Source organism: Atractosteus spatula, chromosome 7, assembly GCF_055471065.1.
Source record: "Atractosteus spatula isolate fAtrSpa1 chromosome 7, fAtrSpa1.hap1, whole genome shotgun sequence".
Classification (NCBI taxonomy): Eukaryota; Metazoa; Chordata; class Actinopteri; order Semionotiformes; family Lepisosteidae; genus Atractosteus; species Atractosteus spatula.
In genome coordinates this window covers 52,234,813-52,249,357 of record NC_142712.1, presented here as the reverse complement: position 1 = coordinate 52,249,357, position 14,545 = coordinate 52,234,813, and the positions used below count along the sequence as shown (strand labels likewise).

The 14,545-nt window shown below is 40.0% G+C and overlaps 1 protein-coding gene across 1 annotated transcript in view; it reads right to left on the bottom strand.

The window, feature by feature from the left end:
• map1aa (microtubule-associated protein 1Aa) overlaps window positions 1-6,282 on the bottom strand; it is a 71,849-nt gene extending 65,567 nt beyond the window's left edge. The window contains exon 1 of the mRNA XM_088920697.1: window positions 6,021-6,282. Coding sequence (XP_088776823.1) covers window positions 6,021-6,270 — 250 coding nt within the window. The 5' untranslated portion in view covers window positions 6,271-6,282. The remainder of the gene's footprint in view (window positions 1-6,020) is intronic.
• Between the last annotated feature and the right edge of the window lie 8,263 nt (window positions 6,283-14,545).

Genomic DNA, 14,545 nt, shown 5'->3' with positions numbered 1-14,545 from the left:
TAGCCCATCTTTCAACTTTAACGGCTAGCCTTAAAACCACCCTAAACTCCAAATCAGAGGCATATCATTAGCACCCTGTAATATTCTGAAACCCTTTTATTGTTGTCTGGTAAGCAAGTATTTTCTTTTGTAAAAACATATCTCAAGCACTCTCAAATATACGGATATAAAGACCTTTGTTACAAAATGGGTTTTGCATAAATAAAACTCAGCAATCATAAGGTACTTTGCCAAAGACACTGTGTGTACCAGCTATGCAGTTTTATTCATCATTAATATCTGGTGCAACATACTTAATTTTGATTGGTTTTCAATGAACGCATTTCTTATTGGCTGCCTGTCAAAGCATGGCCCACGTTTGCGCAGTAAGAGGCCATGAATGTTTATCAGAATGCAGCACAGTGAGCTGTGACTGTGACGAAAAGAGAGAGAAAGAAATCATTGTCTTCATTACAATGTCAAGGGCATTCTCTCACAGCTGCCACTGTGCATGGGGAGCTATCACTGACTCAATGACGCCTCCGAATCTCATCGTATTTCATTGTAACTCAATTTGCGTCCCATGCGTTTGGTCTATAAATCTATATCCACACGCTGGCTGGAGATCATTTGTTGACAACAGCCTTGTCTGGACCCTATTAAGAATCTATTGTAAATCAGTATGTATGAGTCACAATTCCCAAACTGGTTAGAAAACTTTAAACAGATGTCTGAAAAACAGGAAATTGCAAAGAAAATATAAGACTCCATCCATGCATTTTCAGTATTTTTGGATGAAAAACCTAAATATTTATTGAGAAGACTTTCTTGGATGCCCTCTTTGGACATATATGTGATAATGCTATATTTGTGCTATATGTGCTATTCTGCCACAACAAATTGCATTTTCAGTTCAAATTCCATTACACATCAGATCTCATACTTACTGTGAAAACTAACCTACTGTATAGAGACCTAAAGAAAGTGGAACAGTGTTGTTTAGAATGATGTGCAACTATTCCACATATTTGCAAACTATTATTTTGTAGGATCTCTTTTTAATTGGGAATATCGTAGAATCCATAAGCTTTGGTGCAGATGATTAAGCTATAGTGAATCCTGGAATGGATTAAACTACATGCAAAGGGAATCTTATGTGCTACACTAAGTCCTAATGTGATCAGAAAGTATTATCTGCACACTGTTGCACCCTGCTTGCTGTAAGAGGTTGATGTTTAGAGACCATGAGCCTGACCACCTGGTGTCTGTGATGTTTCCAAGCTGACGTCTGTGTTTGTTTCTTTGCATAAACAACAGTTCCATGGGTGGTGCAGATGCTTATGAATAGTTGCTCCAGTATACAATGGTAAAAGTAGGACGAAAAAATATCATCTTCATTGAAACCATTTAAAAAGCATGCTGGTGAAGAGTAAAGCAAGGTAAATCGTATAAAAATGTCATTTCCACACCTCAGGTCTTGGGCTTCTCGGGCAGTGAGCTGTAACCTACCATAAGTCTACATGGTATGGAGGCGCAGGGATGCACAGGTTGATGTTGTGCACAGGGTTTGAGCTGAGTGATGGCTGTGTCAGACAGCCAGTAATCTCATGCTTTGTCAGGAAGAATGGCTGTCTCTGTCGGCACAGATGTCTCTCAGGAAGAGGAGTCAGTCCTGCTACCACAGCGGGAGGCCTCTGGTAATTCTCTGAGCCCTAATCTTTCCTTCCTGGTGGGTGGGAGGAACTTGAAGGTTTCATCAAAAAAGAAAACACCGTCACCTTCGTTCTTTCTTTCATAGTTATGACCTGGATAAAGGCATAATTCAGATGAGAGTTTTTGAAATTCCTGAGGAAAAGAGTATTATAGGCTGAAAAGCAAAACCAGGGGTAAAACTAAAAATGATAAGGGTTCATATCTGATTTAAGATTAATTGATATTTCACAGAAGCTTAATCTTGATAGAATTATCTTAATGCAGGCTGGGCAAATACAGCTGGATATGGAGCCAGCACTTTTACTTAACGCATTAAACCAGCTTGAAAGTGACAAATGGATTTATTGGCTGTAAGTGTTTTTTATGTCTGATTAGTGAGAATAATACTTCACGTTTCGTCTTACTTGACCTGGTTTGAGCTCTGACTTTGCCTCTACATTATAAACCCCTTTTTGAAAGATAAACAGGTATTAGCTCAATCTTTTGATTACTGGTATGTCCAAGTACTGTGAGAATATAAAGCTGTGTTTGCACTGGCATAGATGAATCCATTGTTGTTGTTGTTTGTCATTGGCACAGGCGTCACGCTGTAAATTACAGGGCGCCAGTCTGAGTGCTTCCAAGCAGTGTGTGGGAGTGAGGCTGATGCCAAAACAGTGATCCATCACCCTGAGGCTCCTGGCATGGCGAGGTACGCAGTGAAGGCAGAATTGCATACAGAGAGGTTTCTGTCCCTCTGCAATTGTGTGACAAACACAGCAACCCTACCACGGCACTGCCCATCTGCCTCAGGCACCACTGCAGAGACTGGAGACTGCCGCAGAGCAAAAGTCATGCCACCGTGTTTATAAGACAACACCACTGGCATCCACATCACGGCACAGGTTACCTGCCTTCTAACCATTTCTTCCTGTCTTTACACTTTCTCCTCCCTCCCAGGTAATTCCTGCTAAAGAAATGCCATAACAAAATCTTTACGGAGCATTCTCCTGGAGCAGTAAATCACACAGATGCCTGAAGGTCAAATATATTGCAGCTGTTATTCATACAACTTCAAGACAGGACCACGTTTTCCAAATTGGAATTGCAAACTACACCATAAATAGCTTGAATTTGTTATAAATCTAATCTACCTGTCTATATTTATTTACTCATATCAGATGAGCCCCTTATATTGATTGAAGATCGTCCTGATTACAAATAAAGTACTGAGGCCTTGAAGATTAGACTTTCTCACTTATCACTATCCAGGCACCAAGAAACTTACTATAAATCATAGAAATGTTCTGGAAACTTAATTGTCTCGAGTTCACAACCGTTAAAAAGAGGAATTGATGTTATTATATATTTGGGTATCATAGCCATTTCTCTTGCATGAATGTCTTTCTATTGTGCACAGTTTAAGGTGTCTCCGATCCCCGTATTAACAGAAATACTAAGCATTTCATCATTTAGTAATTAAATATTAATATTGCTTTGTTTTAATTAGTGTTATATATTATAATATATTGCACAGGTTATGTTGATATTACTACTTTTATACAGCTTTTATAAAAACTTTTTTTCTTTCTTTAATTCATCCCATTGTTTTTGTTTTGCATTGTTCGGTTTTTCGAACTCTAAAACACTTATAGAGTTCTACAGAATGTTATAAAAAGATTCAAGCTGCAAACTAAAGGTATTTCTAGAAACACAGAGCTTTCTACAACAGAGACACTGGAACAGGAATCGCTGAAGTGTTGATAATATTATAAAATGTGTTAATCAGTGTCATTTATCAACATTCTTAGCAATGTTCCTATTTTTTATCCTATATTTATTCTATTTTGTTTAAATAATAACACCTGGTGCTACAACTATAATGAATTAAATTATGTTTGAAAAATTAACACAAATACTTGGTTCTCCATACTGTAAAATAAAATGCTGTTTCTGTCAAACAATAGCAAGACTTATAAATAATGAGTCATTTATTTACTGTAACCAGTGCATGCAATCACAACTTATTGTATGTACTATAAGAAGCACTTTATTTGGACGTCTTAAAATAATGATTTTCATTTGTACACTGTGTTTTGAAAATCTGCGAATTTCATAAATCGACTCTACTCTATATCCCTTGAGTAATTTTTACAGCATCATCGTACAGACAACAGTGAGGCCTGTGTGTTGACCTTACAAAGAAACAAAGACTGCGTGTTTCAAATGAAGTGTCAATGCCCCGATGGTACCAATAATGTTTGTACATTAATTAAAAGGTGTTTTTTTTTAGTTTTACTTAAGTTCCTTAAGTTTTTAAGTTAAATTAAGTTTCCTGTTTGCATGCCAAAACTGTTGTTATATGTTGTTGAATGTAGGCCTACCATACAGTGTTGCTTTACACTGCCAATAGTGCTTTTTTCTGATGATATGTGATTAAGATTTGAATATTTATCATTCTAATGTTGCTTTAGGTGAGTTCTTGCATGACTTCCATCTGCTGAAATGAACTCAGAAACCTATTCAGTGTAAACCTTCTCCAGGAGAAAAATAGCAGGGACGTCATATTTTATTATATAAATAATAGACAATATACTGTATACATAATAGACTTACCAAGCAAAGCAGGGACATACAGTATGTCACTAGGCTCTCATATTTTCCTATTATAGGAAACTTGCGTTTCCATTGTCTCGACTTTCGTTTCTCCCGTTTTCGTTCTTTTTTTCCCTTCTTTTTAAGCGGATTATTTGGTCTGTGGTACCGGAAAGCCTTTATGAGCGGTGAAATGTAAATGAGCATGGAGTCAGTGGAGCCCTCCCCATCCTTAAACATTTCATCACTCCAAATAGTGCAAAGCGGACTGCTGCCTCTCCGCAATATTATATAAATATAAATATATTTTTTTACATTTCTGCTGTCAGCGGTATTATTTGTTTATTAAGCACAGGGCCTTTAGGAATTGTTTCTCGGCCTTTGAATTTTTTCGACCGACGGCTGGCGTCGCAGTGTGAATTGTTTATGAAGTCTGTGCGGGGATATCAGCTCCCTTGCTCTGCGATGTTTTCCTCCTCACCGAAGGCAGAACTGAGGAACTGGAGGCAGAACTGGGGAACTTTTCGGTGCCTTACGAAGTATTTTAAATCGTTTCTGCTTCACGTGAATTCATCCTAACGGATGCGTCATTGGCATTTTGTTTACTCGTTTGTAAGCGTTGTTTTTATCCGTGATCTCGTGAGAATGTTAAGGTAGTGGAATCGCCTGGTCACCTATGTCTTCAGAGTCTTGCTGTATATCAAATCCAGACGTTGTTAGCAGTCCTGACCGGTGGTATTACGGTGTGGTATGGTGGAGCCACAGTACAGGACGGAAAAGCCATACAGAGGGTTGTGAGGTCCGCGCAGAAAATCACTGGGACCGAGCTCCCCTCCATCGACCGGATATATCTCGACCGCTGCCAGAACCGGGCTTGAGCTATACTTCGGGACCCAGTTCACCCTGACCACGGTCTGTTTTCACCCCTGGGGTCTGGTAGGAGGTATCGCAGTATCAGAACACTGACCAATAGATTCAAAATCAGTTTCTTCCCCCAAGCAGTCCGTATCATAAACAGCTCAAATTAGCACCTGCACAAATTAGCACCTGCACTTTAAGGTACCGCACTGTTTGCACTATGTCCTGTCTTGGCTGTATTATAACGTCTATTGTCTAAATGTATTGTCCATGTCTGTTTGTCATGCCTGTCTGCCTGTTTTGTTCCCTTCTCTACTGTTACTGGGTACAGCTGAACGAGTAAGCATTCCAATACACTTGTTGTATATGGCAAATAAAAAATCTTTAATCTTGAATCTTGAAGACAGAGAATTGAAGATTTACAGTTTGGAAACAATCGGGAATGTTAGAAATGAATGAACTTTCTGGAGATTCTGCCTCTACAGGACTAACAGGGTTGGGCTGTATTAAGTTATTATCACATAAAATTTTCTTTTTAAAAAAACAAGGCGTGATATGGTAGACCAAGATAAAATCTGGCTTTTTTTTTCAATTGCTTAGAATCTGTCGGAATTCAGAAAACCCTGGAGACTTCACTGACTTTCTCTTGAGTTTCTTCTGCACCAGATGCCTAAACCAGCTAAACTTTGCCCTCTCCCATCATTGCAAAAACTTGAACTTGGTGAAAGTTGGACTTTATAACCCAAGGATCTGCCTTCACGTGTTCCCTCGGCTAAAAGTTGCGTCAACTTGATTCTTCTTCCTGGTATGTTTTGCAGCCCCGACACCCTTTCCAGCACACTTGCGCATAGAGCGGTGCAGCGCGATAAAACTCGAGGGCATTCCTGCAGACTCACCCAGTTCGGTATGTTCTCTGACGGCTCGGAGCTGGTTTTCTGTCGCGACTTCCCCGATTGCGATCAGCATGTAATACTTCCCCTGGCAGAACAGTGACGCCGCTCGCTGCTGCTGTCCTTGGTGCTGAAGCGGCTCTTGCAGCTCCTGGAGTCCCAGATGCGCACCGCTTTCGTCCTTCTCCGCCGCAGCCCGCGCCATCTCCATGGCAACAGCACCTAGAGCCGACGCCGGCCCCTCTTCCATCTCCATGACAACTGCTGCCACGAGCTCTCGGCGAGACGGAAAACTAGGGGAGGTCCCGGTGGGAGGGGCGCACTGCACATTTAAAGAGCCATTTGCTCGTTTGTGATTGGCTACTGGCGCATGCGGATGTTTGATGTCACGGTCACCCAATAGACGTGTACAGAGGGCGTTTCTTCGTAACACTAGTGGGCCCACGTCTTCCAATACAACATATTGATTGCATCCGCGTGTCGTGGTCTGCGCTTAAATGACAAATTTATGACGTTTAGGTTGTAAGGATCAAATTCATCCGCAGTTAGGAATTGGAGCAATTTATGCTAACTCAAATCAACCACATTTTGTAATTCACGTTCTAATTTTATTCCTGTAACCCTAGCTTGCTGCCCATGGATCTTTCGAAATGCTTTGTTCCCGTAAAATTGTTTTTGTTCAACATAAAATGTTATTTCTTCTCTAATCACTTTAGATAAACTACTCTAAATGAGAGGTTTCATATATTTTTATTAAGACACTCACGGCACAGATAGAACTATCATATTTAAAGCCATAGAGGCATACACAGTGGGGGAGGTACTATCAACAAATAACAACTGTGTCTAGGTTTGCTAAAGGCAACGCCAGTAGACCATAGATCAGCACTTAAGAGCCTGGCACACGTTTCCTTTACCCAAAGCGTGACCTTGTAGGCTACAGAACCTCCGTGTCGGGCATCAGAGCTACTGTTGACAGCACACTGTGAGAAATGCTGACACAGCTCTTGAAATACGCCAAACTCTCACTCCCAGTAGGGTTATCAGACGGGGCTGTGGCCGGCTTTCATTAGTTCTTGCGCTGGGGTTTATTTAAATTATTTTTTAAACAATTCCAGACAGTGTTGGAGAGATCGTTTTCATTATCCGTGCTGCTGATGTCAGCTCTGTGCCTTTACTTCAATCTGTTTCTGTTTATGCGGGTGTTGGCAAGTATGGAATATGTCAGAGACACCTGGGCGGTGCAGGATACACACCGAAATCATGAGGCCTCCGTCTCGCGTGAGTAAGTAAATACCAGCCAGGTCATCATCTGAGTAGAGGCATCAACGGTCATTTCTCAGAAGGTAAAAATAAAAAAATACTTTCACAAGAAGGTAAAATTACGTGTGGCTTCAATATACTTCCGGTTACCACTTCACGTGGGTATATTCTGCCTCTAACTACAGTACTGTATATTCGTTCGAAACAGGTTCTACGTTATTAACTGGCCTCAAAGTTTGTTGTAACACATCTGCAATGGCAGCAGTCTTAATGACCCCACTTTTAGCTTGGGAAGTATGGTTCTCAATGTCACAGTATTGGGCCATTGTGACATCCATAATTCATTTTGTTTAATTATTAAGAAGCAATAAATCTCATCCTGAAATCATCTTGTCTCTACCGATGTTAAGTTATTGCAGAGATGAGTCGGCACTCTTTCGGTTCCCCTCATTTGTATTCAACATCTGAAGAGCCTAGAATGTAGACAAACGTTCAGCCAGACTGTTTTACATGAAGAATGTTCTGAATCACTTTTGTTCTTTCGTTTAAAAGCATGAGGGTCTATGTATACAGCATACACACAAAGCTAGCAACCAACGTGTAACCTGAGTTTAAGCAGTTTTCATCCAAGCGTGTTGTTTGCAGGCTCTGTCTACACGGGCAGCAGAGCTTTACTTTCTCAAGGTCAAAGCAAATATACTCAACAAATGTCTCTGGGAAATAAAAAAAAGATAAAGTGGGAGAAAGAGTGATTATTATTATTGTTGTTGTTTTCGAAATGAGCAGGAGAACAGGAGATATCCCACACATACACTTATTCTCCAGGGAATGACACTGCACTGCAGCAATCAGCTCTATCTGGGCAATAATCCAGAGAGAGAGAGAGAGAGAGGAGGGGTGGGGGAAAAACAGAATCAGACAGAGAAAGAAACAGAAATATGGACACAGATTGAAGGAAAAAAAGAACAGAATAAAGTCAGGAAAGAGAAGGAGAGGCAGGTTAGAAAAGGTAAGGAGAATGGGAGGCACAAGAGGAAGGAGAGAGGGGCTTAGATGAGTTTATCGGATAGCACCACTGTGATCTGAAATGTAACACATATCAGTACATGTAGTTCTGATCCTTATTTTGCCTGATATCATAGTTAATATCACGGTCAGAATGATATTAACTCTACCTGTAAGTACTTTATTCTCCAGCAAATCCAAATAGGGTGAAGCATTTTGTTTTGGAAAAGGATAATTATACAGTAATGGTTAGATATGACTAAATGCCATTTTAATGATGTCTCTACTATGATATGCTGCACTGGTAGTTCACTGTATCTTTGTATTAAATTAGTTCTATATCCCTTTCTGCAGAAGAGCATTGAATTCTGAGAGCTCATCCCCAGGGTGGAAAGCAGATATTCATCACTTCTAAAGACAGTAACGTACACAGTGACACACTTTGTATGCTATGTGCAGGTAACAGTGATATGTAATAACTCAAAATGCAAATGGGGAGTATCTTCAGTAAAGTACCAGGGATTGTTTGAAAATCATGTCTGTATCGTAATAGATCAGCTGGAATCTTCTGTCCTGCTTCCGAGAAGCTGATTCATTGGCTGCCTAGGAAAGGGGCCGAGCCGGCTTCAGGAATGAGCGGCTTCCCAGCCGGCTCTGACCTCTCCTGCCTGCGCTGCTTCCTGTAATTCTCCCAGGTGTCCCTGCTGGCCTCGGTGAGTCAGCACTTCAGCAGCCCAGCACGCCGCATTTCAGCATCTCCTTAACAAGACCCTCTACTGCTCCCTACTGGCGAGATACACACGCGCTGATGTGATTCATTTGAGGAAATTCCGAGGTTTATTTTTATTAGTAGTAGGAGAAGTAAAAGCGGTAGTGGTGTATTAATAGGCATTATGTTACTTGCAAGAAAACTAATATAATTGCATTGTAAAGCATTTGCAGAATAAGAGCTAGGTTCTTGTATGTCTCTGAGTAATTTTTCTGTACAGGGTATGAAGGCAGTGAAAAGCCCAGGGTTGGGTTTAAGTGATTTAGGACGGACAATAAACATAAGGCTTATACTCTTTTTGAAAACAAAATGCATACAGGGAATGCTTTCTTATTTTTCTTTACCAGAAATGAATGTACCTTTCTCAGTGTAGAGCTGATATGTAAAGGCAAATCAGACATGATTTTCAGCAGTCCAAATGCAAGTGTGCTAAGTGAAGTCATTTGATCAGTTTCCTTGGAAATCTAAAATGTTTCTAGTTAATTGTGCTGCATGAATTTCGTTCTCCTTGAAGTGGAAGTATCTCATGCAGGAACAAAAGCCTTACCTCGCCAATTGAAAATGTTCATTGTGCATAAATGCCTATTTAGTTTATTTTTGAAGGAAGAAGCATTCACCCCAAAGTGTTCAGGTGGTGGTTTGAGAAACAACACGTCCGGCTGTTATTATAATTTTTAACTTACTGGGAAACAGTCACTTGACACGATACAGTAGTTCCTCCATGAGGTTACACCCCTACAGAAAGTGGAAAAAAAAGGAAAAAAAAACATCCTTCCCTAGAATGTTCTCCTGAGTTCACAAGCAGTTTCTTTACTTTAGAGATTAAGACATGCACATTCCTGCAGTCAAACAGTTTTATATGTCTTGTCAGTGTTTTGTTAATGAGTCCCATAGCATGTAACTAATAACCTAAAATAATTGTAGTAGGCCTGTATGACAATATACTGTACTACTGCTCTGCTATAAATAGCTCCCTTAGAAATGACACAGCTGTCAGTGTAGCTGTTTGTGACAGCTGTTTAAATCTGATCCTGCAAGCAGGCCTTAAGAATGTAATCACATATCCTAGTGTACCCACCTAAGTATGTTAAGTATTTATTGACCATAGATTAGTTTTGCTTCACAGATGACAATTTTTGACATTTAGTCTCACACACTATGTGAAACTACGAATGCAAGTGTGACTTGAAGACCACCCTAAACTGCCACACACAAAAACCATGTACGCGTAACATATAGTTCATACAGTACAGTAAATTGGCATTCAATGTGTAGTTTTAGCCCGTCTGTCTTCCATCCTGGGTAAGGTCTTTCAAGAGATTTCGACTTTCACGTGGTGCAGGAGAGTGTGAATCTACCTTTGTGCGGCTCTCGTGCTGCCTCTTAAATCCCACCCTCTTTCATTGTTTAATGGATGATGAGGAAGCAATATGACTCTCTTACAGTCTCAGCACATCTCCATGGCAACCTTGCAGAGGATATCGGTTCCATATTTTGTACCAGCTCTGCAGAGTGGTGATCAGGGCCATTGATTTTCCGCTGCCTCCCTTTAAAGAAACAGCGCTCCCACACTTTCAAGGACCCACTGCACAGTATCTCTGCAACTGTGTGACAGCTCGTCCTCCAATTCATGGGGCCTTGTTGTTGTTAAGAACCTTGTTCACTACAATATCAGGAATGTGTTCTCAGCTGAATGCAGTTTGAGGATACGGACATGTTTATCGACTCGAAATCTGTCAGATTGTATTTACATGCTGAGATACGTCTGAGGGCCCTGTAAGACATTACCAGCTCTATTCAAGATACGGGGAGTTGCAGATCTTTAAGGATGCATGCAGTATCTTCAGTCATACAGTATATTTATTTTTGTGTTCCTGGGGCTAAAATGTTCAAATGTATAGATCATAAGTTGTATTGTGCAAACGTTTAAGTCTTCCATCCACAAGGCACATCACTACACACGTGGGCACAGCTGCCAATGTACTTATAACTCACCAAAAAGATCAGATAAAGATAAACTTTTGTTGTCCCTTAGGGGACAATTATTATAAACACATAGCACATCTGTACATGTGGGATAATCAACAAAAAAGAAACAAGGAAAAACAGTGTGGTCCTTAGCTAGCTGTTTCTGTCATGTGAACAGACACAAAATGAACACAAAAATGTACATTTTGCCAACTTCAAATTTCTTCGGTAGCAGTATTTTTTTTTCCCCACACCAGCACTGGTCTGATCAGCAATTGTGAAATTCAGGTGATAGAGACGAAAGACGGATTTGGGGGTAAAAAAAAACAAAACATCTTTCACTCGTCCGTGTTGAAAGGAGCAGCTTAGTCTTGCCTTTGAACAACACATGTACATCACACACAAACATATTTAGGCGCGCGCATATACTGTACGCGCTCATCAAAAAATGCCATTGCATCTTTAAGTGGCACCCATGTCTCCCACACCCAGCGTTTCTGGTAGAGTTGCAAAGTGCGAGAGAGAAATTGTAAGGGGCGCTGTTAAAGACAGTGGAACCTGGCAGACGAAATTAACACATTGCCAATTTTGGCAAAATCCTCATCAAAAAAAAGCATCAATCGAAAAGCAGACATCGCCATTAATAGGTAAGACTTCTATTTCATTAGCGCTGGCGGCAGGGAAGGGGCTTAAGTGCCAGGAATCGGTCTTTGTCTTTCCCCGGCAGCGTTGTAGAATGTAGGGACATGGGTGATGTGACTACAAGGGCAGGCTCGTCTAACGACGTTTTGACAATTTTTGGTCCCGACGATGTCAGCTTATACAAGCGTTCAGCTGCTGTGATTCCTCTCCACCTGGGTCAGGGCTAGACGAGGGGTGTTTTTCTTAAATTACAGGTTAATATTTGTAGGGTCCTTGAGTGTGAACTGTTTATATACAGTACTATACGTGGTCTTTTTAATAGCGATTTGTAAGTAACGTTACTGTTTTCTTGTAAGAATTCAACATTGATAATATTAACGTACTTTTGGCCATTATTAAAGTGGTATATCGGCAATGTTCTGAAAGCTAATGCTCATATTAGAGCCGTTTGAGTGAAATTTTCAAAATGCCTAATATCTCTCCTACTGGTATAGAGCAGAAACAGATCAATTTTACTGTACATCAAATGCATGTCCTTTCCATTACCTTGTATCAACAAACAAGTTTGAATCTGAGCACACCTCCGTATCAGTTACTTTGATAGGAACGCAGAGTTGTTTTTTTTTAAGAAATACAATTTACCTAATGTTGGGCATAAACGCTGTTTTGGGTGAAAGAGGGGGTGATCCAATATCCCCTCTCCAAAATACAGCCTCCCACGGGCAGTTGTTGTCTCTGATCGGCACACAAAAATAAAGGGGTAATATACAGTACAGATGACAGCCACATCAAAAACAGCTTTTGATCTGTCTGTCTATTGTGTTTACTGACGTGCCTATTTTCTGCATGTGGAAGTCATTCAATAAATTATATTCCATCTAAATATTTGATATATGATATATTAATTTAAATGTAACTATAGTACAAGCTTTTTTTAAAAGGACAAAAGGCCATTTAAAAGCCAGAGGATGATGTAGCTCAAATTCTATCTTGGCTTGGGTTCAGATTACATTTAGATTTTGAATCAAATGTGTTTTATTAGATTTTGCTGATAAATTACTCGCTATAGCTCTAGATACTAGATACTAGTACATTACTGTCGTCTTGTAAATAAATTGTAGTCTCTATCTAAAAGCAAGAAGATTTGAAACCCTCCCTCTGAAAACTGTAGTATGGTAATATGACAAGTAAAGTTTAATTCCATACTCAAAAACAAAAAGAAGAAACACAGTGTTTTGACTGTTGAGCCTGCTTTACTGTCAACTTAATTTGAAAAGGTTGTCTGTGACATTTACTGTGGCCTTGACAATGATAATGCCATAATTTAATGTACGCTGCTCTAGGTACTTCTGCTGTAGTTTAGACTGCTTCATCCTGTCAAACTCAGGTCCCACTTCGGGGGAAATTCATTCATGATGAGCCTTGAGGTCTCACAATAATGAACATTATTCTGCATCATTTAATAGCCGTAGAGCTTCCGAAAAGGCAAAGAGTTCAGCCACAATTTGTAAAGAAAGAAGACGAAGATTGACTCAAAATCTAAAAGCCTGGATGAATTATATTTGCAGGTCATAGTGAAAATGCTATTAAGAGAAGCTTCCACTGCACTGCCTCTGTGAATAGTGGAAGGGTTATTGTCTGCTGTTTATCCAGTAACTTTATCTTACCTGCAGTAAGAAATTTAAAAAAAACTTTCAGCATAAAATTAAATGTTAGTTTCCTTTTAGTGCAGCATGTGGGAATTATGAATCTCTTTAACTCTCAATATGGTATTTCTAACACACAAGAAAGGCTGCCTCCCTGCTGCGATTTGTGCTTGCATGTAAGTTGTGAATTTTTCATCCTGTCCTCGCCCCTAGCATTCAGTCAGAGAGCAAACAATTGAAACTGTGTATCATTTGTTACTATGGCAACAGATGCAGGTACTCTGCGATGCTGGAGAGATGGTCCAGATATGCAACTCTATGAGCATAACAGCAATTTACAGCCATTTAACCACCTGCAGACATTTTTCTTCTGAAAGCAGTGACTCCACCAGTCTGCTTAATTGTTCAAATTTCTGAGTGATCTGTGTTTTGCTTTTCAATTATTTTTATATGCTGCCTACTGTACTTATGTTTTCTGCCCAACTGATACTAATACCTAAAAAAGTGCTTAGCCATAGTATTGTTTTTAGAATATTTGATTAGCAACAGAAAATAACAACACCAGTAATAAGAATAATTTCTTGCATGTACTGTACATAGTGATTTTCATTCCAATGGACCACAAGCTGTTGTGCAAATAGGAGGAGATCCACTTAATTCACTACTGAAGTGATGCTTCATTATGTTTAGTTTACTATTGGGTCATGATTTGTACTTAACCACTATTGTGACTTCCATCGCTATTGACACCCTATAAACAATGGCTAGCTTATCAATAAAACAAGGTTTTGACTTAAAAATCAGCTACAGACAAATGCAAAAAGCCTTGGTACATTTATTATTTTCAGTGCTCTTTCCAGTAGATACACAACTCTAATGTCTACTTTTCCCAGAAGCCAGTTAACCCACCAATATGTGTTTGGGCTGTGGGAGAAAACTGGAGTACCCAAAGGAAACCCACACAGACATGAGGAGAACATACAAACTCCATGCAGATAGTACCCCAGATCCAGAATTGAACTCAGAGCCCCAGTGGCACAAAGCCTCAATGCTGACCACTGTGCTGCCCTTGGAATGGCTTTTTTGCTGCTGTTCTATGGCACCCCCTAAAAAACTGGGGTGGCGTTCCCATGGGCAAAGGTCAGAACAAGTCAAACGATTGATCATACAGCACTGGTTGTAAAAGCAGAGATGTTAACCCTGGTGTCCTGGCTAAGCCCCACTCTGCTGTTGCACAG